General features: G+C 36.0%; 5 protein-coding genes across 5 annotated transcripts; all 5 read left to right on the top strand.

The window, feature by feature from the left end:
• Positions 1 to 1643: 1643 nt before the first annotated feature.
• LOC101898044 (antigen 5 like allergen Cul n 1-like) lies at positions 1644 to 3032 on the top strand. Its single transcript, XM_059118994.1, has 3 exons — positions 1644 to 2155; positions 2222 to 2616; positions 2680 to 3032. Exons 1-3 carry the CDS (start codon positions 2030 to 2032, stop codon positions 2930 to 2932), a joined length of 774 nt encoding a protein of 257 aa, XP_058974977.1. The 5' UTR covers positions 1644 to 2029; the 3' UTR covers positions 2933 to 3032.
• A 4263-nt stretch (positions 3033 to 7295) lies between these two features.
• LOC101896237 (antigen 5 like allergen Cul n 1) lies at positions 7296 to 8306 on the top strand. Its single transcript, XM_005186184.4, has 3 exons — positions 7296 to 7485; positions 7545 to 7939; positions 8003 to 8306. Exons 1-3 carry the CDS (start codon positions 7357 to 7359, stop codon positions 8253 to 8255), a joined length of 777 nt encoding a protein of 258 aa, XP_005186241.2. The 5' UTR covers positions 7296 to 7356; the 3' UTR covers positions 8256 to 8306.
• Positions 8307 to 14606: 6300 nt separating this feature from the next.
• LOC101898151 (antigen 5 like allergen Cul n 1-like) lies at positions 14607 to 15693 on the top strand. The gene is made up of 3 exons (XM_020037723.2): positions 14607 to 14923; positions 14990 to 15381; positions 15441 to 15693. Exons 1-3 carry the CDS (start codon positions 14798 to 14800, stop codon positions 15691 to 15693), a joined length of 771 nt encoding a protein of 256 aa, XP_019893282.2. The 5' UTR covers positions 14607 to 14797.
• A 3195-nt stretch (positions 15694 to 18888) lies between these two features.
• Positions 18889 to 19812, top strand: LOC101898326 (antigen 5 like allergen Cul n 1-like). The gene is made up of 3 exons (XM_005186196.4): positions 18889 to 19036; positions 19097 to 19491; positions 19560 to 19812. The coding sequence occupies exons 1-3, from the start codon at positions 18911 to 18913 to the stop codon at positions 19810 to 19812; spliced, it is 774 nt and encodes a 257-aa protein (XP_005186253.2). The 5' UTR covers positions 18889 to 18910.
• Positions 19813 to 24787: 4975 nt separating this feature from the next.
• Positions 24788 to 25728, top strand: LOC101898502 (antigen 5 like allergen Cul n 1). Its single transcript, XM_020037721.2, has 3 exons — positions 24788 to 24970; positions 25028 to 25422; positions 25480 to 25728. Exons 1-3 carry the CDS (start codon positions 24818 to 24820, stop codon positions 25724 to 25726), a joined length of 795 nt encoding a protein of 264 aa, XP_019893280.2. The 5' UTR covers positions 24788 to 24817; the 3' UTR covers positions 25727 to 25728.
• Positions 25729 to 27140: the final 1412 nt, after the last annotated feature.

Here is a 27140-nt window from a genome sequence, read left to right as displayed (position 1 = left end):
AATCTTTGTGCTTTGAGTTCGAAATATGCACTGACTTTTCTGGCAGAAATTCATAACAAGTAAAAAATCTGTAACTTCGGCCGGCCCGAACTTTGAACACCCTCCACCATTTGGAGCGAATTTGGAAATTTAAAAAAAAAAATAAAATCTGTTAAAAATTCTGTTAAAATCTTAAAAATACCGAATGTAGCCGTATGTATACAACGTGGATGTGCATAGGCAACTTTTGTCATAAGCCATTTTAATATTCAAATGCGAAATATGAAAGAAAATTCGGTGAAGAATGTAGCTGAAATCATGAAATTACCATATATAGGGATGTACCATTATACCGAAACGTGGACCTGCACCAGCAATTTTCTGTCATATGCTGTAGTATCCATTGCGAACTTCAAATACCAAATTTGAAACAATTCCGGTGAATAATGTCACAAAAATCATCAAAATACCGAATATCGGGAGGTACCATTATATGGGGCCTATACGAAGACATGGACCTGCACAAGCAATTTTCTGTCTTAGGCTGTAGTATCCACAAATACCAAATTTGAAACAATTCCAGTAAACAGTGTCGCTAAAGTCATGAAAATACCGCATATTTGGGGGTACCGTTATAAGAGGGCTACACGAAGACGTGGGCCTGCACAGACAATTTTCTGTCTTAGGCCTTATTATCAATTACAAAATTCAAATACGACATTTGAAACAATTCCGGTGAATAATGTCGCTAAAATCACCAAAATACCGAATATCAGTAGGTACCGTTATATGGGGGACATACGATATCGTGAACTTATATAGACAATTCTATTGCAGGCGGTAAAGTACCCACAAAAACTCCATTCCATTGAAATTGGGGCTAAAATCACCAAAATACCGAATATCGGGTTGTACGAAAATTAAATTGCATTAAAATGTGGCTAAAATCATTTAAATCCGAATATAGGGAGGTAACGTTATAGGGGGAATATACGATATCGTGAACCCATATAGACAATACTCTTCTAGGGGTTGAAATACCCAGAAGGAACTCGAGGTGTGGAGTTTCGGATAATTATATTGAAAAATATGGCTACAATCATCAAAATACCGAATATCAGAAGGAACTCCTGGCGTGGATTTTCTGACAATTCCATTCAAAAATGTGGTTAAAAACGTCAAAATTCCAAATATCTGTGGGTACCGTGGGGGCTATGCGATATAGTGAACCATCTTCGAACTTGACCTTCCAGCACACAAAAGACTGATCTCTGCAAACTTTTAGCTTCCTGTCTTAATTCGTTTTGACTCTAGTGTAATTACAACAGAAGGACTGACATGGCTAAATTGTCTTAGAATTTTACGCTGATCTTGTTAGGTCTAAAATTATTATTTTATAAATTACGAACGGAATGACGAACTTAATAGACCCTCCCTACTATGTATGGTGGAGGGTATAAAAAGTTATTTGGCGGACCCAAGGACGATTCCATATTTACCTCAAGGACACAAGCAAAAAATTCAAAGTTCAGTTCGCGGCGACTTTGTCCATCGGGAAACTTATTTGCTCATCCACGTTTATTTATCTGCAAAGTTGGGTTAATATACCTCAGACTTTGCCCATATGTGTATTACAGTATTGTTTTATTGGATGTCAATTTTGACAGTTAAATTATTTTTACGTTCCAATTATTTCCCAAATATTTTTCTAAATTAGAAACAACAAATAAACTAGAGCCTCAATCAAGCTAATTTAGTAAATTCTCGTTGTTTGTTCAAGTGCTGAGTTCCAAATACACCATGTGGGCCACATAGAAATGAGTTCATCGAACATTCATGAAAATATTACAAATAAATTGTATTTATAATTGGATCTATTTTAATCGTAAATATTTATCTATGATGACAATGAATAAACATTTGTTCAAAAATAACTTCGTCTCAAGAAACTATAGGAGACATAACTTCATAAAAATAATCTGGGATCATACCAAACCCAGAGTCAGACTTGTGTTCGAACTTAGGGAACATCTCAGCATTACACGGGAAAATGAAATTGACAATTATTTTGATGGGATTTCTTGCTCAACAGTTATTCGGTTCAACAAATGCAAATTATTGTGCCTCGAACTTGTGCCCTGCTGGAGTGAAGCATGTTGCGTGCAAAAACAAGGGGGTAAGATTGGCAACCATACAGTTTTTAATTTTTCTAATTTTAACAGCATAAATCTTATTTTTTAAGAATTTTTATAAGAGCTGTCCAAAGGATGCTACCATGATACGAATTGGACCCAAACTCAGGAACCTCATTGTCAATGTTCACAACAAAAGACGTAATCGTATTGCCGGTGGCAAGGTGTCTAAATTTAGGCCAGCTTGTCGTATGGCCACAATGAGATGGAATGCCGAACTGGCTAAAATAGCTTCGTACAATGTACGTCAATGTAAGATGAACCATGACAAATGTCGCAATACACAAAGATTCAAGTTTTCGGGTCAAAATTTGGCCTGGAAATCATATTATGGTAAACCAAATAGAGCAGAGCTAATAAAAGCTGTCATTAATGCCTGGTATTCGGAAGTTAAGAGCACCAAAAGGACTCATATTCAATCCTATCCGACGAATTATAAGGGACCGTAAGTAAATGGAATATATTATTTTTGGGCAATATTTATTAATTTTTTTCGATCACTCCTTAGTGCCATTGGCCATTTTACAGCCATGATGGGTGAACGCAACATTGCTGTGGGCTGTGCAGCATCTACGTATTCCACCAAAGGTGCTAAATACAAGTCATTTTTAGTGGCCTGCAATTATGCTACAACAAACATTTCCAAGAAACCCGTCTACCGAAGTTGCTCTAGAGCAACGGCCAGATGTAAAACGAGACGAAATAGCAAATATCGAAATTTGTGTTCCCCTAAAGAACGCTACAATGTCAACAATTGGTGAATATTTGTTTATGTTTTGTTATGTAAGTTAAGTTCCATTGAGATTCTTAAATTCAATCAATAATTTGATATTATTTTATAAGAGTTTAGTTATTTTTTACTTTTTTACTTAATAAAATATATCATAAATAGTATGAAAACCATTATAAATAATAAACAAGTTAAAAAGCAGTAAATTCGGCCGGGCCGAACTTTGAATATCCTCCACCATTTGGAACGAATTTAGAAATTTTCAAAAAATATAATCTGTTAAAAATTCTGTTAAACTCTTAAAAATACCGATTATAGCCGTTATATTGGGGACTATAAGAATATAGCCGTTATATTGGGGTCTACATGGGCATTATTTGTCATAAGTCATTATCATATTCAAATTCGAAACTTGAAATAAACGGTGAATAATGTAGCTAAAATCATTAAAATACCGTATATGGGGAGGTATCGTTATATCGGAGCTATACGAAGACCTGGACCTGCAAAGACAATTTTCTGTCATAGGCTATTGCATCTATTACGATCTTCAAATACGACATATCAAACAATTCCGGTGAGTATTGTACCTAAAATCGTACCAAGACCTGGACCAGCATAGACAATTTTCTGTCGTAGGCTGTAGCATCCATTACGAAGTTCCAATACGACATCTCAAACAATTTCGGTGGGTATTGTACCTAAACACATCGAAATACCGAATTTAGGGAGGTACTGATATATGGGGCCTAAACGAAGACCTGGACCTGCATAGACAATTTTTTGCCACAGACTGTAGATCCCATTACGAATTCTTATATAAATTCTAAACAAGTTAAAAAATTAGCTAAGTTCGGCCAGGTCGAACTTTGAAAAAATTTTAAAAATTTAAAATCAGTAAGGAAAAGTCAAAAGTTGGGCGGGGCCGACCATATGATACCCTACACCAAAATGCATATTTAGTAGAGCTTCCGTAACAAAATTATATATTTCAAGTAGATAATACCACCTATCAACATTTGGCTTCAGAGCAGTTACAGTTTGCTATAAAGTGCATGATATCACTTCGAGAAGGACCAACACCTACCAGCATTTGGCTTCAGAGCAGTTATAGTTTGCTAGAGAGTGCATGATATCACTAAAAAATATATATCGGAGCCGAGTTTCACGAAATGGAAACGTACGTCCCGAAATTCACTTCACTTGGGCTGATATTAGACATTATTTGCACAATAAACCTGAAATCGGATAAAGGCTATATATGGGAGCTATATCCAAGTCTTAGCAGATCTCGATACAATTTGGAAAAGTTATATCCGAGCTCTGTAAAATATCTGATACCAAATATCATTGTTGTCGAATGCATATATATATATATATATATATATATATATATATATATATATATATATATATATATATATATATATATATATATATATATATATATATATATATATATATATGCATTCGACAACAATGATATATCAAATTTGTCAGAGCCATTTCTGGACTGTATTTGATTACTGGTACCAAATACCATTGCTGTGGAGTATATATTACGCATGTGAAGGACTTAAAACCCCAAATCGGATGAAACATATATATGGGAGCTATAGCTATACCAACTTTGAGGATGTACCAACTTTGAGGTCATTTGGACTTATATTGGTGATTTGGTACACAATTAACCCGAAATCGGTTGAGTTTATATGGGAGCTATATCTAAATCTGATCCGATTATCACCAATTTCAATAGGGTTCGTTCTTGCGCCAAAAAAATATTGTTTGCAAGATTTCATCTCAATCGGATAATAAATGCATTTGCATTTTGTTCACAAGACATAACTAACTATGGGTCTATCTCGCTTCTTTATCCATGTTACAAACAAATGCACAAAGACCAGTAGCTGATGTAGGGTATTATAATAATAATTCCGTCGAAAAATGCCGTTCAAATGAAGGGCTATACGAGGACGTGGTGCTGGATACTATTTTTTGGCATAGGCTGTAGTAACGGTTCCGAACCCCATATACGAAATTCGAAACAATTCCGGTAAATAATGACGCTAAAATCATTAAAATGTCGAAAAGTGGGAGGTACCGTTATATCGGAGCTATACGAAGACGTGGACCTGTATAGAAAATTTTCTGTCACAGGCTGTAGCATCCATTACGAACTTCAAATACGACATCTCAAACAATTTCGGTGAATATTGTACCTAAAATCGCAAATACGATAGGGAGGCACTGAGAAATGGGGTATATACGACGACGTGGACATGCATAAACAATTTTCTGTCAGTAGACTGTAGTGTCCATTTCGAACTTCAAATGCCAAAATTGAAACAATTCCGGTTAATAATGTCGCTAAAATCATCAAAATAGCGAATATCGGGAGGTACCGTTATATGGGGGGCTATATAAAAACGTCGACCTACATGACTCATTTACGAACATAACTTGCCTACTGGAAAATAAACATGAGTGCAAAATTTTAGCCGTCTATCTCAATTCGTTCGAAAGATAGCGTGATTACACCAGACAGACGGACATTACTAAATCGACTTAGAATTTTACGCTGATCAACTTCTACTTTGTTGGGTGGTATTCGTTGAAATTACCCATTTCGAAAAAGGCAATGTTGTATCCAATTGTGCCGAAATTTCGAAAATCGGAATAAACCAGAGGATTTGATATGAGGAAAGTTAAATAACACAAATAAGCGTTATGCTTGTTTTTCAAAATCCGTGAAATACATTGCTGGCATATTTTAGAAATTAGCTTTCTTCAAAAGTGGAAATAGAGCTTAAGTCAGTACGACTGTAGCTCCTTACAAATTAAAATTGAAATCCTGTCATACGTTTGAAAATATCGATTTATATACCTACAGCCCACTGTGGTAAGGGTATTATGTCTTTGTGCATTTGTTTGTAACATGGAGAAGGAAGCGAGATAGACCCATAGTTCCTTTGATGATCTGCATATAATGATATTCTGAGTCGATTTTTACATGTTCGTCCTTCTGCCCGTTTGTCCATGTATTTTTGTAAACAAATTTACTGTCTGATTGAAATCTATCTACAAATCAGTAGTTAGGTCCAAGGACGAACCCTATTACAATTAGTGATAAGCGGTCCAATTTTAGATAAAATCTTCGTCCGATTTCAATTTCTTGGGGCAGCACATCCAATAGAATACAAGCCTAAAAACAATTATTTAAAATTCATGGATATTCAAAATGTTGACCGTTTGTGTGGGCGGTGCCAGAAGGAGTGGACCGACATACCCCATCTTCATAGCAGATCTTGTGTTAGCAGAAATAATGGTATTTGTGAATATGAACAGAAGATGCTTGTTTAGGGTTTTATGATAGTTTTCGTTATTCAAAACCCTTTAACCCTATGTGGGGGAAGTACCAGAAGGAGTGTACCGATATAATCATCTTCACACCAGGCTTTGGGTTAATAAAAATATTGTGCTGTGTGTAATTTGAAGATAATCATTCATTTTATGACATTTATAATTATCCCAAATTTCGACCCTTTGTATGGCAGTTACTTCATGGAGTGGGTATTGTCCATTTTCGTACCTGACCCAGCACTGAAGAAAATATTAGAATTTGCAAAGTTAGAGCAAAATCGGATTATACTTTTTCTTTATGTGCAATAAAATATTTTTTTTGGAAAATTTGGAACTTTTGCGGGAGAAGTACCAAAAGGAGTGGACCGATATTGCTCATCTCCGAACTCGATCTAAGTTTGAGAGTAATATTACGATGAACCTATTTTGGACCAAATTGAATACCCCCTCGACAGTTATCGTGCATACCAGCCAACCAGACAGACAGACGAACGGACATCTCTAGATCGACACCAAATGTCATGAAACGGATTTGGTCTAAAGAGACCTAGAGTTTATAACCGTTATTTCGATGATGGCGGTTTTTTGCCCTATCAAATAACATATATCATCTCTAGCCATATGGCTGAGGGTAAATTAATTTGTCCAAAACTACTGAAATTTAGGTATGAATAAATTTAAAAATCTGAATGATTACCTATAGACATTCCAACTAGAATTTGGCGAAGATTAAGAAATTGCAGAATTTAAGGTATTGCAGAATGAGAAATAGAATGACAAAAAATTTTAAGGTGAGAGTATAAGGTGTAAGCCCGCTTTTTTAGTACAGATAATTGTTGTTGTTTATACAAGTGATATAGGCGATAACAATATTCTTACTCTGCTTAAAATTATTTATTTGTTGGAAAAGAGGGCAAAAAAATTTGAATTGTATTTGAGCACAAATATTTGCAGTTGAGGTTTCAAAATTAAAACGCGGCGCAGAATAACATCCTGTTAAAAATACTTGGAATTTAATGCCTCTTAACTTCAAATAAATTCAATTTAGAAGTTAGTACACTCCAGTTGTCGGAATTGACTATACAGAGGAAAATGGAAATATATTTTCTAATTACACTACTTATTACTATTGTTGCAATTTTTAGCGTAACAGCAGTCGACTATTGTAACTCGTCATTGTGTCCCAAAGGTGATACACATATTGCCTGCAAAAACACTGGGGTATGCGAAAACAAATATTTACCCCGACGAATAAAAATAAAATCGACTTTACTTTTTAGAAATTTCACTCCAAATGTTCCAAAGATGCTGCCAAGGTACAGATTGGCGCCAATCTGCAACAAATCATTGTCAATGCCCATAACAATAAACGTAATTTTGTAGCTGGTGGTAATATTGGCAAATTCAAGCCGGCTTGCCGTATGGCCACAATGAAATGGGATCCTGAACTAGCTAAGATAGCCTCATACAATGTTCTGCAATGTGAAATGTCTCACGACAAGTGTCGCAATACAGCAAAATTTAAATTTGCAGGTCAAAATCTGGCCTGGAGATCGTTTACGGGAACACCGAATGTCCAGCAGTTATTGATAGCTTCCATAAATGCCTGGTATGCGGAACAAAAATATACCAAATGGTCTCAACTCCAGTCGTATCCACCGAATTATAAGGGACCGTAAGTTAATGTTATCGTTTCTCTTTGCTAATCGATATTAGAAATGTATTGTTTTTTTCTTAGAGCAATTGGCCATTTTACTGCTCTAATGGGTGAGCGCAACATTGCGGTGGGCTGTGCTGCCTCCACGTATTCAACACCGGGTGTGGGTTATAAAACATTTTTAGTTGCCTGCAATTATGCAACCACAAATATGCTCGGTAAACCAATCTACACAGGTTGCTCTAAGGCAGCTGCTAGTTGTAAGGCTGGCAAAAATCCAAAATATCCCAATTTGTGTGCTCCCCAAGAAGTATACAATGTCAACAAATGGTAAATGTTTTAAAAAATAATTTCGAAATTATTGCAACATTTTATGTTTCAAAGCTTGAAGACAAAATTAATAAAACAAGTTAAAAAGTATCAGTCGGTATTGCCGCCAGATATATACCCTCAGCCCATGTTCGATTATCTAAATATATTTTGACTAGTGTTAAGATTATTCAAACGTTGACTCTCTATGGAGCAGATCCCGAAGGAATGAGCCAATATCGCCCATTTCCTATCGGAAATTTGGCGTTGTATGAGCTTCATGGATACTCAAAATTTCAATATTTTGTGGGGGAGGTACCAGAAGGAGTGGACCGATGTATTCCCCCTTCACACCAGACCATGGGTTAATACAAATATTAGGATGTGTGAAATTTGAAGACAATCGGACTTTTACATCACATTTAATGAGATTGTAATTTTTACCATTTGTGAGGGAGGTACTTGATGGAGTGGACCGATATTATGCATTTCCACACCTGACCTAGTACTGACGCAAATTTTAGGATATGCAAAGTTGGAGCAGAATCGGATTATTCTTTCTCGTTCTGTGCAAAAAATATATTTTTTGAACATTTCGACCTTTTGTGGGGGAGGTACCGGAAGGAGTGGACCGATATTGTTAATCTTAACACCAGACCTTGGGTTAAATTTGAAGACAATCGGACTCTTGCATCACATTTTATGAGAGTTGCAATTATACAAAATTTTGACCATTTGTGGGGGAGGTACTTGATAGAGTGGTCCTATATTGCCCATTTTCACACCTGACCTAGCACTGACGCAAATATTAGAATTTGCAAAGTTGGAGCAGAATCGGATTATCCTTTCTCTTTCTGTGCAAAAAATATATTTTTTGAAAATTTCGACCTTTTGTGGGGAGGTACCAGAAGGAGTGGACCGATATTGCCCATCTCCGAACTCGATTTAAGTTTGACAAAAATATTACGATGTAGCCAATTTGGACCAAATCGGATAATTTCTTCGAGAGTTATCGTGCGCACCAGCCAGCCAGACAGACAGACAGACGGACGGACATCGGTAGATCGACTCCAAATGTTCTGAAACGGATTTGGTCCAAAGAGACCTAGGGTCTAAAACCGTTATTTCGACTAGGCACGTTTTGGCCGTATCAAATGATATATACCCTCTGTAGCCATATGGCTGAGGGTATAAAAAACACAAATAACAAATAAAGCAGTAAAAGACCGGTGTGGAAAGAACATAAGTCGGGTGGGTCCCACTTAATGATATACCACACTACTATGGGCTTAACTTTAAATTCGGTTGAAACTAAGGTATAAGAGCTCGGTCTTTATTTGAATCGATTTTCGCTTTTTTGACGGAGGTATTTTTTAGTGACCTCGTGTACTAAATATCATTTCTATAAAATGCATATTATGGCTTTGAGAAGGCTTAATTTTAAAATCGGATAAAGAATAAATAATAATATGCATGGGAGCTATATCTTACTCTGACCCGATCTCGAAAAAATTTGACAGAGGTAAAGGGCGATGTTATAGCTATTATCTTTTTGCAGCAATGGTCTCACACACATTTCATGTTTTGTTTCTCTGTCAAGCATCTTCAGTTTGAAATTAATTTTAACAAAAAAAACTGTAAGTTCGGCCGGGCCGAACTTTGAATACCCTCCACGATATAGAACGAAATTGGCAATTTTCAAAACAAAAAAAAAAAAAAATAAAATTCCTTAAAATTTCTATTAAAATCTTAAAAATACCGAATTTAGCCGGTATATTATAGTCTATATGACGACATTTACCTCCATAAGCAACTTATGTCATAAGTCATTACAATATTCAAAAAAAAAAAAAAAAAAAAAAATCGGTGAATATTGTAGCTAAAATCATCGAAATATCGAATATCGGGAGATACCGTTGTATGGGGGCTATATGAAGACGTGGACCGGCACAGACAATTTTCTGTCTTAGGCTGTAGTATCCATTACGAACTTAAAATACCAAATTTGACACAATTCCGGTGATAAATGTCACTAAAATCAACAAAGTACCGAATATCGGGAGGTGCCGTTAAATGGGGGCCATACAAAGGACGTTGACCTGCACAGACAATTTTCTGCCTTAGGCTGTAGTATTCATCATGAACTTTAAACACCATCTTTAAAACGATTCTAGTGAATAATGTCGCCAAAATCATCAAAATACCGAATATCGGGAGGTGCCGTTATATGGGGGCCATACGAAGACGTGAACCGGCACAGACAATTTTCTGTCATAGGCTGTAGTAAGCATTACGAACTTAAAATACCAAATTTGAAACAATTCCGGTGAATAATGTAGCGAAAATCATCAAAATACCGAAAATCAGAACGTACTGATATATGGGGGCCATACGAAGACGTGGACCTGCACAGAAAGTTTTCTGTCTTAGGCTGTAGTATCCATTACGAACTTCAAATAGCAAATTCGAAACAATTCCGGTGAATAATGTCGCTAAAATCATCAAAATACCGAATATCGGGAGGTACTGATATATGAGGGCCATATGAAAACGTGGACCAGCACAGACAATTTTCTGACTTAGACTGTAGTATTCATTACGAACTTTAAACACCAACTTTAAAACGATTCTAGTGAATAATGTCGCCAAAATCATCAAAATGAGAATATCGGGAGGTACTGATATATGGGGGCCATACGAAGACGTGGACCTGCACAGACAGTTTTCTGTCTTAGGCTGTAGTATCCTTTATGGACTTAAAATACCAAATTTGAAACAATTCCGGTGAATAATGTCGCTAAAATCATCAAAACAGCGAATATCGGGAGGTGCCGTTTTATGGGGGCTATACGAAGGCGTGGACTTGCTCGGACAATTTTCTGTCATAGGCTGTAATATCTATTACAAACTACAAATACCAAATTTGAAACATTTCCGGTAAATTATGTCGCTTTAATCACCAAAATACCGAAAATAGGGAGGTACTACTGTAAGGGGACTGTACCAAAACGTGGACCTACCAGGACCAAGTCCTGCAGACATAATATACATTTGCGTAAAATTTTATCAACCTACTTCATTTCGTTCGGAAGTTAGAGTGATTTCCACAGACGAACGAACGGACATCGCTAAATCGACACAGAATTGTATGCTGATCAAGCAAATTTATACTTTGTGGGGTCTAAAATGTATATTTCGAGTTGTTACAAACAGAATGACAAACTTAATTTACCCTCCATACTATGCTGGAGGGTATAAAAACCAACGCGTGAACATGACAGGAACAGCTGACCATTAGAAATGCATGAACATGTCAAATTTAGTGCGCATGCACGAAGGGTTTGTCCTTCGGATTTATTAATTTCATAGCAAATGCCAAGCGTGCAGGAAACTGCAATATTTTAAAGTTGAGTGACATATCTGTTGCTATTAGAGAATTCGAGGTACCAACATACCTCTCCGCAATAATCGTATCCTCAATTAAATTGTTGTGTAGTTTTTTTTACTGTTAGCCTAATACCTGAACCGATTTCAATATAATTTGACAAAATTTACTTTTACATCTAATTCCGTCACACCATCCATATTTCATTGAAATTGGTGCGTCCAACATGTGAAATCGGCCGACAATATATATATGGGGACTATATCCAAATCTTAACCGATTTCTAATTAATTTGTAAAATGTATTATTGTAACCAAATTCCGCAACATATTCTGAATTTTATTGCAATCGGTCATATATATCGGGTTTGGTACATACCACACATGAAATCCGCTGAAATAAATATATGGGAGATATAGCAAAACCTCAACCGACTTTAAATAATTTGACTATATCTTCAGTTCCAAGTGGAATTTAAAGATTGTATATATTCAATGTTACTTTCAGGTGATGTTTTAATATACAGGGTGAGATGGCCTTCAAACGAATATTGCTCTGCGGTATTTTGGCCCATTCCCGGTTAAACGCTTGCTTGAGGTGGTCGACACTTTGGTATTTTTTTTGTGCCAACCTTGCTTTCCAAAATACTCCAGATACAATAGTCCAACGGATTGGTATCCGGAGATTTTGGTGTCCATTGTGCGCTGGAAATGAAGCGAGGAACCTCATTTTGTAACCATTTTTGGGTGGCGCCTGCTGAGAGCAATGGTGCTGAATCCTGTCGGAATGTCCAAGGTCTGCGACCAAAATGTTTGCTTGCCCAAGGCTACAATACTCCTGCCAGAATATTTTCGCGATAATATTCAGCATTTATTCGTCGATTAATACGAGCGAAGAGCGACCATTGGTTGTTATGGCGGCCCACACCATCACCATTGCCACCACTTGAGTTCTGGTGGCCAACCGAAGGTGCACATTTCCAGCTGACCTCTTTGGTAAGTAAACACGACCATTTTATTTGTTTACAAACTGCTGGACAACGAATGTTTTGTCATCGAAGAAAACATAATTCGGCAGTTCACCACTTTCGGCCAAGCGAAGCAACTCTTTAGCTCTGTTAAGTCTATTTTCTTTCTGTTGCGGTATAAGTTCTTGCACTGTTTGGAATTTCAATGGCTTTACCTCGAGTTTATTTTTCAATATTTGCCGAATGGAATATTACGATATGTTCTGCTCACCAGCCATTTTTCGGCCACGGCGACGCGGGTTTCGTTCAAATCGCTTCTTTACTTTTCGAACCATTTCAACTGATGTTGCTGTTTTCTTACGTCCACTTCCTTGACGTCGAGCTACGCTACCAGTAGCACGGTAACGAGCGATGGTACGAGACACAATAGATTTATTCACATTTAAATGCTGGAGTGCTCTAACTATATCCACTTGTGGTTGTCCAGGCAAATCTAAAGAAATCACACTATCACGCTTGAATACCATCACGAATAGCTTTTCTCACCAAAATGCTATTGTACGCTTGAAAACATTATAATGAGCTGGTACTGGAATAATTTCAACAGCTGTCGGACGAGTGGCTTGGAAATGACAGCAGTCTGAAGTAGGTTGCAGTTTTTTCATATCACCCTGTACTTAGGAATTTTAAGGAAAATCGGTGCAGTGATTTTCGAGTCCATAAATTACAAACAAACAAACATTTTCCCAATTTATAGATATAGAAGAAGAACCTGCAGGCATAACCGTTATTAAGGGGTGCAAATAAATGAATTTTTATTTGTACAAGTAATAGAAATATTTCAAATGACATCAGAGACAAACCTTTTTATACCCTCCACCTTGGAAAGGAGGGTATATTAACTTTGTCATTCCGTTTGTAACATCCTTAAATATTCGTCGTAGACCCCATAAAGTATTTATATTCCTAATCAGCATAAAATTCTAAGTCGATTTAACGATGTCCGTCTGTCTGCCTGTCTGTCTGTTGAAATTACGATACAGCCCACATTATTTGACGTAGAGCGCCAAAATTTAGCAGAGCAATTTGTATTGTGTCTAGTATGGTTGGTATTGAAAATGAGATATATCGGTCTACGTTCTGGTACAGTCCCCATATAACGGTACCTCCCGATATTCGGTATTTTGATGATTTATGCCACATTTTTTTCATGATTTTGTCTGAAAATTGGTATATGTAGGTCATAAAGGGTCCCAGTTCGTGTGGCAAAACATTGCATGTATAGGTCCACGCTTTTGTATAGCCCCCATATAAAGGTACCTCCCGATATTCGGTATTTTGATTATTTTTGCCACATTTTTTCACGTATTTGTCTGAAAATTGGTATTTGTTGGTCATAATGGGTTCTAGCTCCGTTGGCGAAACATTGCATGTGTAGGTCCACGATTTGGTATAGCCCCCATATATAGGTACCTCCCGATATTCGGTATTTTGATGGTTTTTGCCACATTTCTTCGCGGATTTGTCAAGAAATTGGTATTCGTTGGTCTTAATGGGTTCTAGCTCTTTCGGTGAAACACTGTATGTATAGGTCCACGTGTTTGTATAGCCAAATATAGCCGTATTTCCCAATATTCGGTATTTTGATGATTTTTGACACCTGGAATATCAAATATAGGTCTTAAATCCCATAAAATCTTTATTTGAATATGTTGTCCATATAGGTGTATCAATGCGGAAATTTGAATCATTACAACAGAAACGCGCACTCTCTCCCTCTCTTTCCAAAAACAAATTTTACTTAAAACGAAATAAAAATAAATAAATATTTGGGGCGTATAAAAACGCAAATTTTCAAAACACTTATTCGCGTAAATATTTGTTGTTATTTACTCAAGTGGGGGGCTCGACACAGATATGAGGAATTGTAATTAAAAATTATTACTCGTGTGTCAAAATTTTCCTACAAATTTCATTCAAAAACTTGTTAATTTGGAATAAAATCTGCAAAAGATATAAAAAATATTTGAGCACAAATATTTATCGTTGATTTATTTCTGTGTATAAACAAAATGGAAAATGTACGTAAAACTAATATCCTCTTGGCAGGTACAAACAGAGTACAAAACTAGGCATACACAAATAAGTAATTTCAAACTAGTTGGAGCTATAAAATAGTGAAGACGACCGAAGCGATTGGATATTTCGATAAAAAATGAAAATATATTTTTTAAAAGTTGTTCTTATAATTTCCGAATTTTTAGCTTCAGCCACTGCCAACTATTGTCATGCATCATTGTGTGCAAATGGGGTTAAACATATTGCCTGTAACAATACTGGGGTATGAAGCAACACAATTATGCTGATATCAAAAAAATTAAAATAATTTTTTTTTTTTTTTTTTAAGAAATTCTATGCCACCTGCTCCAATCCTGCCATGGTTCAAATGGGGCCTGCTCTGCGAAGACTCATTGTCGTTGAGCATAACACTAAACGCAACTTCGTTGCTACCGGGAGAATTGCCAAATTTAGGCCAGCCTGTCGAATGGCCACAATGAGATGGGATCCTGAGTTGGCTAAAATAGCTTCGTACAATGTACGCCAATGTAAAATGGAACATGATAAGTGTCGCAATACGGCAAAATATAAATTTTCAGGGCAAAATTTGGCCTGGAGATCGTACACAGGCACACCGAACTTTCAGCAACTGATCAGGCAGGCCATAAATGCCTGGTATGTGGAATATAAACACACCACATGGCGGCAGATGCAGTCCTATCCTCCGAACTATAGGGGACCGTAAGTAAAATCGAAGTACAATTCGTTTCAAGAAAATTTTATTCCCATTTTTACCATAGCGCCATTGGCCATTTTACAGCCATGATGGGTCAACGCAATATGGCTGTGGGCTGTGCTGCCTCCACATATTCGACTAAAGGTGTTAACTATAGAACATTCTTAATTGCCTGCAATTATGCAACCACGAACATGTTGAACAGATCAGTTTATACGGGTTGCGCTAGACCTGGTGTGAATTGCAAAGTCGGTAGAAATTCGCTGTATCCGAATTTATGTGCACCCAAAGAAGTCTACTATGTCAACAATTGGTGAATGGGAAATGTAATGAATAGAAAATGTTCAAATCTTGACATATATCAAAATATATTGAAAATAAAATATAACGGCTATTGATTTTTTTGTTTTTAATACCACCTAGTGGTAAGGCTATTATGTCTTTGTGTGGTTGTAATATAGAGAAGGAAACGAGATAGATTTATAGTTACTTTTGAGAACCTTCATAGAATCATTTTCTGAGTCGATCTATGCATGTCAGTCCGTCTGTGCGTGCAAATGACTTAAATTTTAGCACATCCGACCGAATTCAGTCTAGAAGTAGGTACATCAAATTTGGTGAAAATCGGTTCAACTATAGCTATAGCTCCAATATAAATGTTTCATCCGATTCCATTCTACAACAATAATCTTATGTACCAGATATCACATACAGAGAAATGAGTGGCTACAATTTTGTCAAAATCGTTTCAGATTTAGATATAGCTCCCATATATACTTCAACCGATTTCTGGTTAAATGTGCACCAAATGGCCAATATCAGTCCAAATTACCTAAATTTTGGCACATCCGACGGAATTCAGTCTAGAAATAAGTGTTTAAATTTTTTTGGTGAAAATCGGTTCTGAAAAATCTATAGCTCCCATATATATTTCATCCGATTTGATGTTAAAGTCCTTCACCCGTATAATATCTTATACCGGACATCAGATACAGATCGAAAAAAACCTTTACAAAAATTTTATAGAGATCGGTTCAATTTTTTTTAGCTTCGATATCCGATTTTACGGGTTTTGTTCACCATATACATATGTAATATCAGCCCAAATTGCAGAGATTTTTCCATATTCAACCAATTTTTTTCATTTAGTGAAACTCGGTGCGGTATATCTATTGATACCCCGATAATCGGTATTTTAATGATTTTACCCACATTTTTCAACGGAATTGTCTGAAAATCCACACAAGGAGTTTCTTGTGGGTACTTTATACCTCGAAAGAGAATTATCTATATAGGTCCACGATATCGTATAGCCCCCATATAACCGCACCGCCCGATATTCGGTATTTTGATGATTTTAGCCACATTTTCTAATGGAATGGTCTAAAAATCCACACAAGAAATTCCTTATGAGTACTTTATCAATTGAAAGAGAATTATCTATATAGGTCCTCGTTTTAGAGTGGGATGTATGTGTATTTTGTTGAAGCGAAGCAGCAGAAAACGGAACAAAGCCAAACAGTGGAAAATTTTACCCCTCTTAATTTTACCAAAAAAAAAAAAAAAAAAAAGTTTGTTTAAAAATGTTTGTTATATAAATAAAATTATAATAAGTAGACAAGTAAAAAAGCTGTAAATCCGGCCGGACCGAACTTTGAATACCCTCTACCCTTTGGAACTAATTTGGCAATTTAAAATTGGCAAAAAATAAAATCCGTTAAAAATTCTGTTAAGATCTTAAGAATACCAAATGTAGCCGTCATATTAGGGTCTAAACGACGACGTGGACCTGCATAGGCAACTTTTGTCATTAGTCATTACACTATTTAAACGCGAAACTTAAAAAAATCGGTGAATAATGTTGCTTAAATCATCAATATAAGGAGGTACTATTATATGGGGTCTGTACCAAAATGTGGACCTGCACAGACACTTTTCTGTCATAGACTGTAGTATCCATTACGAATTTCAAATACCAAATTTGAAACAATTCCGGTGAATAATGTAATTAAAATCATCAAAATACCGAACATCGGGAGGTACCGTTATATGGGGGCTATACGAAGACGTGGACCTGCACAGACAATTTTCTGTTTTAGGCTGTAGTATCTATCTCGAACTTCAAATACCAAATTTGAAACGATTCCGGTGAATAATGTAGCTAAAATCATCAAAATACCGAATATCAAGAGGTACCGTTATATGGGGACTTTAACAAAACGTGGACCTACATGGCCCATTTTCAATACCAAAAGTCCTGCAGACATAAAATAAATTTTAGTAAAATTTTATTAATCTACTTCATTTCGTTCGGAAGCTAGAGTGATTTCCACAGACGGATAGACGGACGGACATCGTTAAATCGACATAGAATTTTATGCTGATGAAGAATATTTATACTTTGTGGGGTCTAAAATGTATATTTCGAGGTGTTATAAACGGAATGACAAACTTAATATAGCCTCTATACTATGGAGGGTAAAACAATATATAAATAATTTTTCATTGAAATGAAATAGGTACTTATATTGATCGCGATACACGAGAAAATTTCAACTACTTCCGAAGAGAGGGTAAAAATGTAGTAACACTGAGTATACATATCAAACATAATCTATAAATATGTACAATCTACTCATCCTAGACACCAACATTGATCCACAATTCGTACCATTTACTTTTTTCGAACAACCATCAAATTTAGTACCACTTAGTACTTTTCGAACAATAGTAGTACGCATTTCCAAAACCACCTCCATATCCTAACTACAAACGCCAGCAGTGATCTTAACAAAAAATTTCGGAGTCCCAGCTCTATCGGATCACCTAAATTGAAATTATACGAAATTTAGTACCATTTAGAACTTTTCATGCACATAAGTACAAATTTCGAAAACTTCCTCCATATCCCAATTCTTAACGCCGCCAGTAATGTTAATTTCAAATTTGAAGATTCTAGCTCTATCCGTTCCTCCAAATTCAAATTGTACTAAATTTAGTACCGTTTAGTACTTTTCGTATACATGAGTACACATTTCCAAAAGTACCTCCTTAGATCGACACCACACCATAAGGAGTGGACACACCCCTAGAACGACTGCAAATGTTCTAAAACTGATTTAGTACAAAGAGACCTAGGGTCCACAAACGTTTCGATATTTCGATGAGGCACGTTTAGCCATATCAGCCATATGGCTGTGGGTATAAAAATAAAAATAAAAAAGTACTAATTCAACTAAATGTTTGTAGCATATTTACTCAAGTGTGGAATACCACAACGATTTAAGAAATTGTAATAGAATCAAAAAATTTCCTAAAAATTTCATTCAAAAAATATTCAAGTTGGGATAAGATCTGAAAATATTTGCAAACAAATATTTTATGTGTAAATAATATGAGCAATTTACGTAAAACTAGCATCCTGCCAGTAAAATCTAAAGAAAGCAAAAAACACGGCCTATATAAAGGCCTAATTTCAAAGCAATTGGAGCCATTACTAGCTACTTGTCGAAATTGAAAGCTCATTAAAGAACTATGAAAATAATTTTCCTGATAGCAGCACTTTTCTCTGCCGAAATGTTAGGCGCAGTCGCAGCCAACTATTGTGGCTCATCATTGTGTGCAACAGGTGTTACACACATTGCCTGCAATCACACTGGGGTATGAGGTTACAAAATTAAGTTAGTCAAAAAAAAAGAATTACATTTTCATATTTTTTAGAACTTTGAGTCCTCCTGTTCCCCCGACGCTGCCATGGTTGAAATTGGAAGAAATCTTCAACAATTCATTGTCACTGAACACAACAGCAAACGTAATTATATTGCTACCGGCAATATTGCAAAATTTAAGCCAGCTTGCCGTATGGCCACTATGAGATGGGATCCGGAATTGGCTAAGATAGCTTCGTACAATGTACGCCAATGTAAAATGGCCCATGATAAGTGTCGTAATACTGCAAAGTATAAGTTTTCAGGGCAAAATTTGGCTTGGAGATCCTACACAGGCACACCGAACATACAGCAGTTGATCAACGTAGCCATAAATGCCTGGTATGTGGAATATAAGTATACCACATGGCAGCAGTTGCAGTCCTATCCTTTGAATTATCAGGGGCCGTAAGTAAAAACTATTCAATTTGTATGAAACTTCAAAAGAAATAAATTTATGTCCACCTTTACTTTAGAGACATTGGTCACTTTACGGCCATGATGGGTGAACGCAACATTGCTGTGGGCTGTGCTGCCTCCACTTATTCTACCAATGGTGTAAATTACAAGACATTCTTAATTGCCTGCAACTATGCAACCACGAACATGTATAACAAACCAATTTATGTTGGATGCGCAAGACCAGCGGTTAATTGCAAAGTCGGTAGAAATTCGAAATATCCGAATCTCTGTGCACCCAAAGAAGTGTATAATGTCAACAAATGGTGAAGAGGAACATTGATGCCTACATCCGATTATATTGAATATATAATATTACGACTTGTATTATTTACATGTTGAAAGAAATATATTCAAATATTTTCAAATGTTCAAACGGTTTTATTATTTAAATTTGGTATGAAATGCATTTGCAATTATATGTGGGGTTTTAAATGCTATAAATGGAAATTTTATGAAAATAAATAAAACGCATATGCATTTCAGCCGGACTGAACGTTTTATACATTCCACTACAAGATCGTTTCATTATACTCAAACGATTTGAGAAATATGATATGGTCTTAAATAAATGCTTTCAATCCGGGGTAATCGACTCATACAGGATGGTATTACCGGTAGGGAACATAAATACCGGCTTTAGACCCATCGACATTTTGGAGACGGTGTCTGTACCAGTACTACAGAGTACAAAAGCAAATGAATGGTAAAAAGTAAAAAAGCATTAAGTTCGGCCGGGCCAAACTTTGAATACCCTCCACCATTTCGAACAAATTAGAAAATTTTCAAAAACATAAAATCCATTGAAAATTCTTTTAAAATCTTTAAAATACCTAATATCGGAAGGTGCCGATATATGGGGGGATATACGATATTGTGGACCGGGGGTAAAGGGGTAAAGTGCTCACAAAGAATCCCTTGGGTGGAATTTCAGACAACTCCATTGAAAAATGTGGCTGAAATCATCAAAATACCGAATATAGGAGGGTACCGTTATGTGGGGGATATACGATATCGTGGGGGATATACGATATCATAGGCGTATATAGACAACTCTCTGTCAGGGGTAAAGTGCTCACAACGCACCCTTTGTGTGGAATTTCAGACAATTCCATTGAAAAATGTGGCTAAAATCATCAAAATACCGAATATCGGAGGGTGCCGTTGTATGCGGACTATACGATATCGTGGACCTATATAGACATTTTTCTTTCAGGGGGTAAAGAGCTTTGGAGGAACTTCTAGTATGGATTCATAGACAATTTCATTAAAAAATGTAGCTAAAATCATCAAAATACCGAATATCGACTGGTACCGTTATATGGGGGCTATACGATATTCTGGACCGATATAGCCCATCTTCGAACCTGACTTGCCTGCAGACAAAAGAGAGATCTGTGCAAAATTTTAGCTTTCTATCTTAATTCGTTTAGACTGTAGCGTAATTACAACAGACGGACGTCTTAAAATTTTACGCTGATCAAGAATATACATACTTTGTTGGGTCTAAAATGATTATTTCGATGAGTTACAAACGGAATGACGAACTTTATATACCCTCCATATTATGTATGGTGGAGGGTATAAAAAATTTAGTATTTATTTACGAATAAAATTAGGTTTCTGAATTTTGGCGTTGAGGTCAGAATGAAAGTGATTTTGGAAATGCATACCGTAGATTTTCGAAAGGTACTAAATGGTACAAACAATTCCAATATTTGTCGATATTAGTGTGTAGGGTTGAGATTTAAAGTGGTTATGGAAATGAATACTAACGGAAACGAAAAGGACCAAGTGGTACTAAATTTGGTATTAGGTATCTGAATAACTGATTTATTCATCAATGCCTTTGCGAAATGACTGAAAGTAAAATCTTGACATTGTACTAAATGGTAATAAATTCGGTACTTTTTTGAACAAATGAACAAATTGATCTGTAATCTTAACATGTTGCTATTGGGGTCTACATGAACAGTGTTCAGCTAGAGGAGTTTTTATATATCGCAAATTTTAAATACCAAATTTTAAACGATTGGTGGAAAATTTTAGCTAAAGTCGCTAAAATACAGAATATTGAGTGGTGCTGTATTAGGAGGCTATACAACAATGTGAGCTTATACCGATCATGTTTTGTATGTAGAAACCCATTTCGAACTCTAAATACCGAATTTCAAATAATTCTGTCAAAATTTTTACCTAAATCGTGTGCAAATTTTTATACCCTCCACCATATTATGGAGGGTATATTAAGTTTGATATTCCGTTTGTAACACCCCGAAATATACATTTTAGACCCCACAAAGTATATATATTCTTGATCAGCATAAGATTCTATGTCGATTCATCATTGTCTGTCCGTTTGTCCATCTGTCCGTCTGTGGAAATCACTCTAGCTTCCGAACGAAATGAAGTAGGTTGATAAAATTTTACTCAAATGTGTAATATGTCTGCAGGACTTTTGGTATTGAAAATGGGCCATGTAGGTCCACGTCTTCATATAGCCACCATATAACGGTTCCCCCCCCCCTCGATATTCGGCATTTTGATGATTTTAGCGACATTATTTACCGGAATTGCTTAAAATTTCGCATTTGAAGTTCGTAATGGATACTACAGCCTATGACAAAAAATTGTCTGTGCCAGTCCACGTTTTACAACTCCCATGATTCCTCCCTATATTCGGAATTTTGATGATTTTAGCTACATTATAAACAGATTTTTTTCAAGTTTCGCATTTGAATATTGTAATACCTTGTGACAAAATTTGCCTATGCAGGTCCGCGTCGTCGTACAGACCCTAATATACGGCTACATTCGGTATTTTTAAGATTTTAACAGAATTTTTAATGAATTTTATTTTTTTTGGAAAATTGCCAAATATGTACTAAATGGTGGAGGGTATTCAAAGTTCGGCCCGGCCGAATTTACATCTTTTTTACTTGTTTTCATCTCAATATAAGAATATACTTTGTAGGGTATATGGTGAGATAAAAAACTGCAACAAAGTCAAACACCATAATTTTTATATATTTTTTTAAATTTTATCGAATGAAAGCAAAAAATGTCGGAAATAGCATTAAATTTTAAAAATAAATTTAGCTTGGTTCGAATTGGTCAACTTTGGCACGAATTATGACCTTCAAACGGCCAATGAAACCGTCACACGCTGCCCGAATGTTGTTCTGCGGTATTTTGGCTCATTCCCGGCGAAGCGCTTGCTTGAGGTGATCGACACTTTGGTTTTTTTTTTTAGTGCCAACCTTGCTTTCCAAAATATTCCAGACACATTGGTCCAATGGATTGCTATCCGGAGATTTTGTTGGCCATTGTGCGCTGGAAATGAAGTGAGGAACCTCAATTCATAACCATTCTTGGGTGGCGCCTGCTGACTGCGATGATGCTGAGTCCTGTGGGATTGTCCAAGGTCTGCGGCCAAAATCTTTGCCTGTCCAAGGCTTTAATACACCCTCCAGAATATTTTCGCGATAATATTCGTCATTTATTCTGATTCCACGGCCGATTAATACGAGCGAAGAGCTACCATCGGCTGTTATGGCGGCCCACACCATCACCATAGCCGGCGCTTGAGTTCTGGTGGCCAACCGAACGTGCACATTTTCGGCTGACCTCTTCGGCAAGTAAACACGATATTTTGGTTTGTTTACAAACTGCTGAACAACGAATGTTTTCTCACCGGAGAAAGCCAAATTCGACAGTTCACCACTTTCGGTCAGCAAAGCAACTCTTTAGCTCTTTTGAGGCTATTTTCTTTCTGTTACAGTGTAAGTTCTTGCACTTTTTGGAATTTCAATGGCTTTACTCCGAGCTCATTTTCCAACATTTGCCGAATGGAATATTGTGATATGTTCAGCTCACGAGCCATTTTTCGGCCACTGCGACGCGAGTTTCTGGTGGCCAACCGAAGGTGCACATTTTCAGCTGACCTCTTCGGCAAGTAAACACGATATTTTGGTTTGTTTACAAACTGCTGAACAACGAATGTTTTCTCACCGGAGAAAGCCAAATTCGACAGTTCACCACTTTCGGTCAGCAAAGCAACTCTTTAGCTCTTTTGAGGCTATCTTCTTTCTGTTGCAGTGTAAGTTCTTGCACTTTTTGGAATTTCAATGGCTTTACTCCGAGCTCATTTTCCAATATTTGCCGAATGGAATATTGTGATATGTTCAGCTCACGTGCCATTTTTCGGCCACTGCGACGCGAGTTTCTGGTGGCCAACCGAAGGTGCACATTTTCAGCTGACCTCTTTGGCAAGTAAACATGATCATTTTGTTTGTTTACAAACAGCTGGACAACGAATGTTTTCTCATCGGAGTAAGCCAAATTCGACAATTCACCACTTTCGGTCAGCAAAGCAACTCTTTAGCTCTTTTGAGTCTATTTTCTTTCTGTTGCAGTGTAAGTTCTTGCACTTTTTGGAATTTCTATGGCTTTACTCCGAGCTCATTTTCCAATATTTGCCGAATGGAATATTGTGATATGTTCAGCTCACGAAACATTTTTCGGCCACTGCGACGCGGGTTTCGATCAAGTCGCTTCTTTACTTTTCGAACTATTTCTGCTGATGTTGCCGGTTTCTTCCGTCCACTTCCCTGACGTCGGGCTACGTTACCAGTATCACGATAAGGAGCGATGGTACGAGATACAAAAGATTTATTCACATTTAAATGCTGGAGTGCTCTAACGATAGCCACTTGCGGTTTTCCAGCCAAATATAAAGAAATCACACTATCACGCTTGAATTCCATCACGAATAACTTTTTTTCTGGAAAATTCTCACCAAAATGCTTTTGTACGCTTGTAAACAATATAATGAGCTGTGACTCGAATAATATTAACAGCTGTCGGACGAGTGGCTTAGAAATGACAGCAGCCTCAAATTGGTTGTAGTTTTTTTTTATCTCACCCTGTATGTGGGGGGTATGAAAACAATTAAAACCTAGCCTCTTTGTGTGAAGATGGGGGGTTAAAACCATCATATTTTGCAACTATTCATTCACATTGTTTATTCAAGTGTAAATAGTACGCAGATACTGAAGTTTCAAATGTTGAAATATTCGCACACATTGTTTGCGATTTCGTTGAAATAGTATCTGAAGAAAAAAAATTGAAAAATATTCTAGTTGAAATAATAAATATTGAGATTTAAATATAAACATTACAAAAATGTACATAAACTTAACTTTGCAATAAGAAATTGAAAAAAAAAATGAAATTTAAACCTCAACAACACTGGAGATCGAACAAATTTCAAATAATGGAATTAAATTTCAAGAATGCAATGAAAATATATTTTCTAATAACATTACTCACTACTGCAGAATATTTAAGCGTAGCTGCCAACAAATATTGTAAATCTGCATTGTGTCCAGCAGGTGCTAGACATATTGCCTGCAAAAGACAGCCAGGGGTATGACACTACCAATTTCTATTAATAGAACAAACTTCTAATTGACGCTCTTTTCAGAAATTCTATGCTTCCTGCCCGAAAAATGCTGCCATGGTACCGATAGGAAAAAAGCTGAAAAGTCTCATTGTTAATGTACATAATAAGAGGCGTAACTATATTGCCGGTGGAAATGTTGCCAAATTTAGGCCAGCCTGTCGTATGGCCACAATGCGATGGGATCCTGAGTTGGCTAAAATGGCTTCGTACAATGTACGCCAATGTAAAATGACCCATGATAAGTGCCGAAATACAGCAAGATATAATTATTCGGGGCAAAATTTGGCCATGATATCGTACACGGAAACGCTGGATATGAAAGGATTAATCAAAACATCAATCGATGGCTGGTATGAGGAATATAAGAAAACAAAATGGAAGCAGCTAAGGTCTTATCCTACGAATTATAAGGGACCGTATGTTAATAAATAATTTTAATTTTTATTATTTTTAAGAATTTGATCTTACCTTAGAGACATTGGTCACTTCACAACCATGGTGGGGGAACAGAACATTGCCTTAGGTTGTGCTGCCTCCACATTTACCAGCAACGGTGTTATACATTTTTTACTGGCCTGTAATTATGCAACGACCAATATAGCTAAAAATCCCGTCTATACTGGTTGCGCTAGAGCGGCTTCCAAATGTAAAGCCGGCAGAAATCCAAAATATTCCAATTTGTGTTCTCGCAAAGAACGTTATAATGTCAACAAATGGTAAAAGTACTAATACATACATAAATACAAATACTGTTCCGGATTTTTTAAAGAATAAAATAATTACAAATAAACGTGGATTTTTCAAAGAATATTTTTTCATAGACCATCAGATCAGTAAATGTGGATTTTTTTAAGGAATATTTTTCAAGGACCAATAGAAAAATAAACACTGATTTTTTAAAGAATATTTTTTAAGGAACAACAGACCAGTAAACGTGGATTTTTTTAGGAATATTTTTTCATGGACCTTCGACCAGTAAACGTGGATTTTTTTAAATAATATTTTTCAAGGACAAATAAACGTGGATTTTTTAAAGAATATTTTTCAAGGACAAATAAACGTGGATTTTTTAAAGAACATTTTCAAGGACCATCAGAGCAATAAACGTGGAGTTTTTAAAGAATATTTTTCAAGGACCAATAAACTTGGATTTTTTATAGAATATTTTTCAAGGACCAATATTACAATAAACTTGGATTTTTTATAGAATATTTTTCAAGGACCATCAGACGCATAAACGTGGATTTTTTAAAGAATATTTTTCAAGGACCATCAGACGAATAAACTTGGATTTTTTAAAGAATATTTTTCAAGGACCATCAGACGAATAAACTTGGATTTTTAAAGAACATTTTTCAAGGACCATCAGACGAATAAACGTGGATTTTTTAAAGAATATTTTTTGAAGACCTCTAGACCGATAAACGTGGATTTTTTAAAGAATATTTTTCAAAGACCTCTATACCGATAAACGTGGACTTTTTAAAGAATATTTTTCAAAGACCACTAGACCGATAAACGTGGATTTTTTAAAGAATATTTTTCAAAGACCTCTAGACCGATAAACGTGAATTTTTTAAAGAATATTTTTCAAAGACCACTAGACCGATAAACGTGGATTTTTTAAAGAATATTTTTCAAAAACCTCTAGACCGATGAACGTGAATTTTTTAAAGAATATTTTTCAAAAACCTCTAGACCGATGAACGTGAATTTTTTAAAGAATATTTTTCAAAGACCCCTATACCGATAAACGTGGATTTTTAGACCTCTAGATTTTTAGACCTCTAGAAAAATATTCTTTAAAAAATTAACGTTTATCGGTCTGATAGTCTTTGAAAAATATTCTTTAAAAAATCCACGTTTATCGGTCTGATAGTCCTTGAAAAATATTCTTTAAAAAATCCACGTTTATCGGTCTAGAGGTCTTTAAAAAATATTCTTTAAAAAATCCACGTTTATCGGTCTAGAGGTCTTTGAAAAATATTCTTTAAAAAATTCACGTTTATCGGTCTAGAGGTCTTTGAAAAATATTCTTTAAAAAATCCACATTTATCGGTATAGAGGTCTTTGAAAATATTCTTTAAAAAATCCACTATTATTTTTCAAGGACCATCAGACGAATAAACGTGGA

This window comes from Musca domestica, unplaced genomic scaffold, assembly GCF_030504385.1.
Source record: "Musca domestica strain aabys unplaced genomic scaffold, Musca_domestica.polishedcontigs.V.1.1 14, whole genome shotgun sequence".
Classification (NCBI taxonomy): Eukaryota; Metazoa; Arthropoda; class Insecta; order Diptera; family Muscidae; genus Musca; species Musca domestica.
Note: the sequence above shows the minus strand (reverse complement) of the source record. Positions and strands in the feature narration are given on the sequence as shown.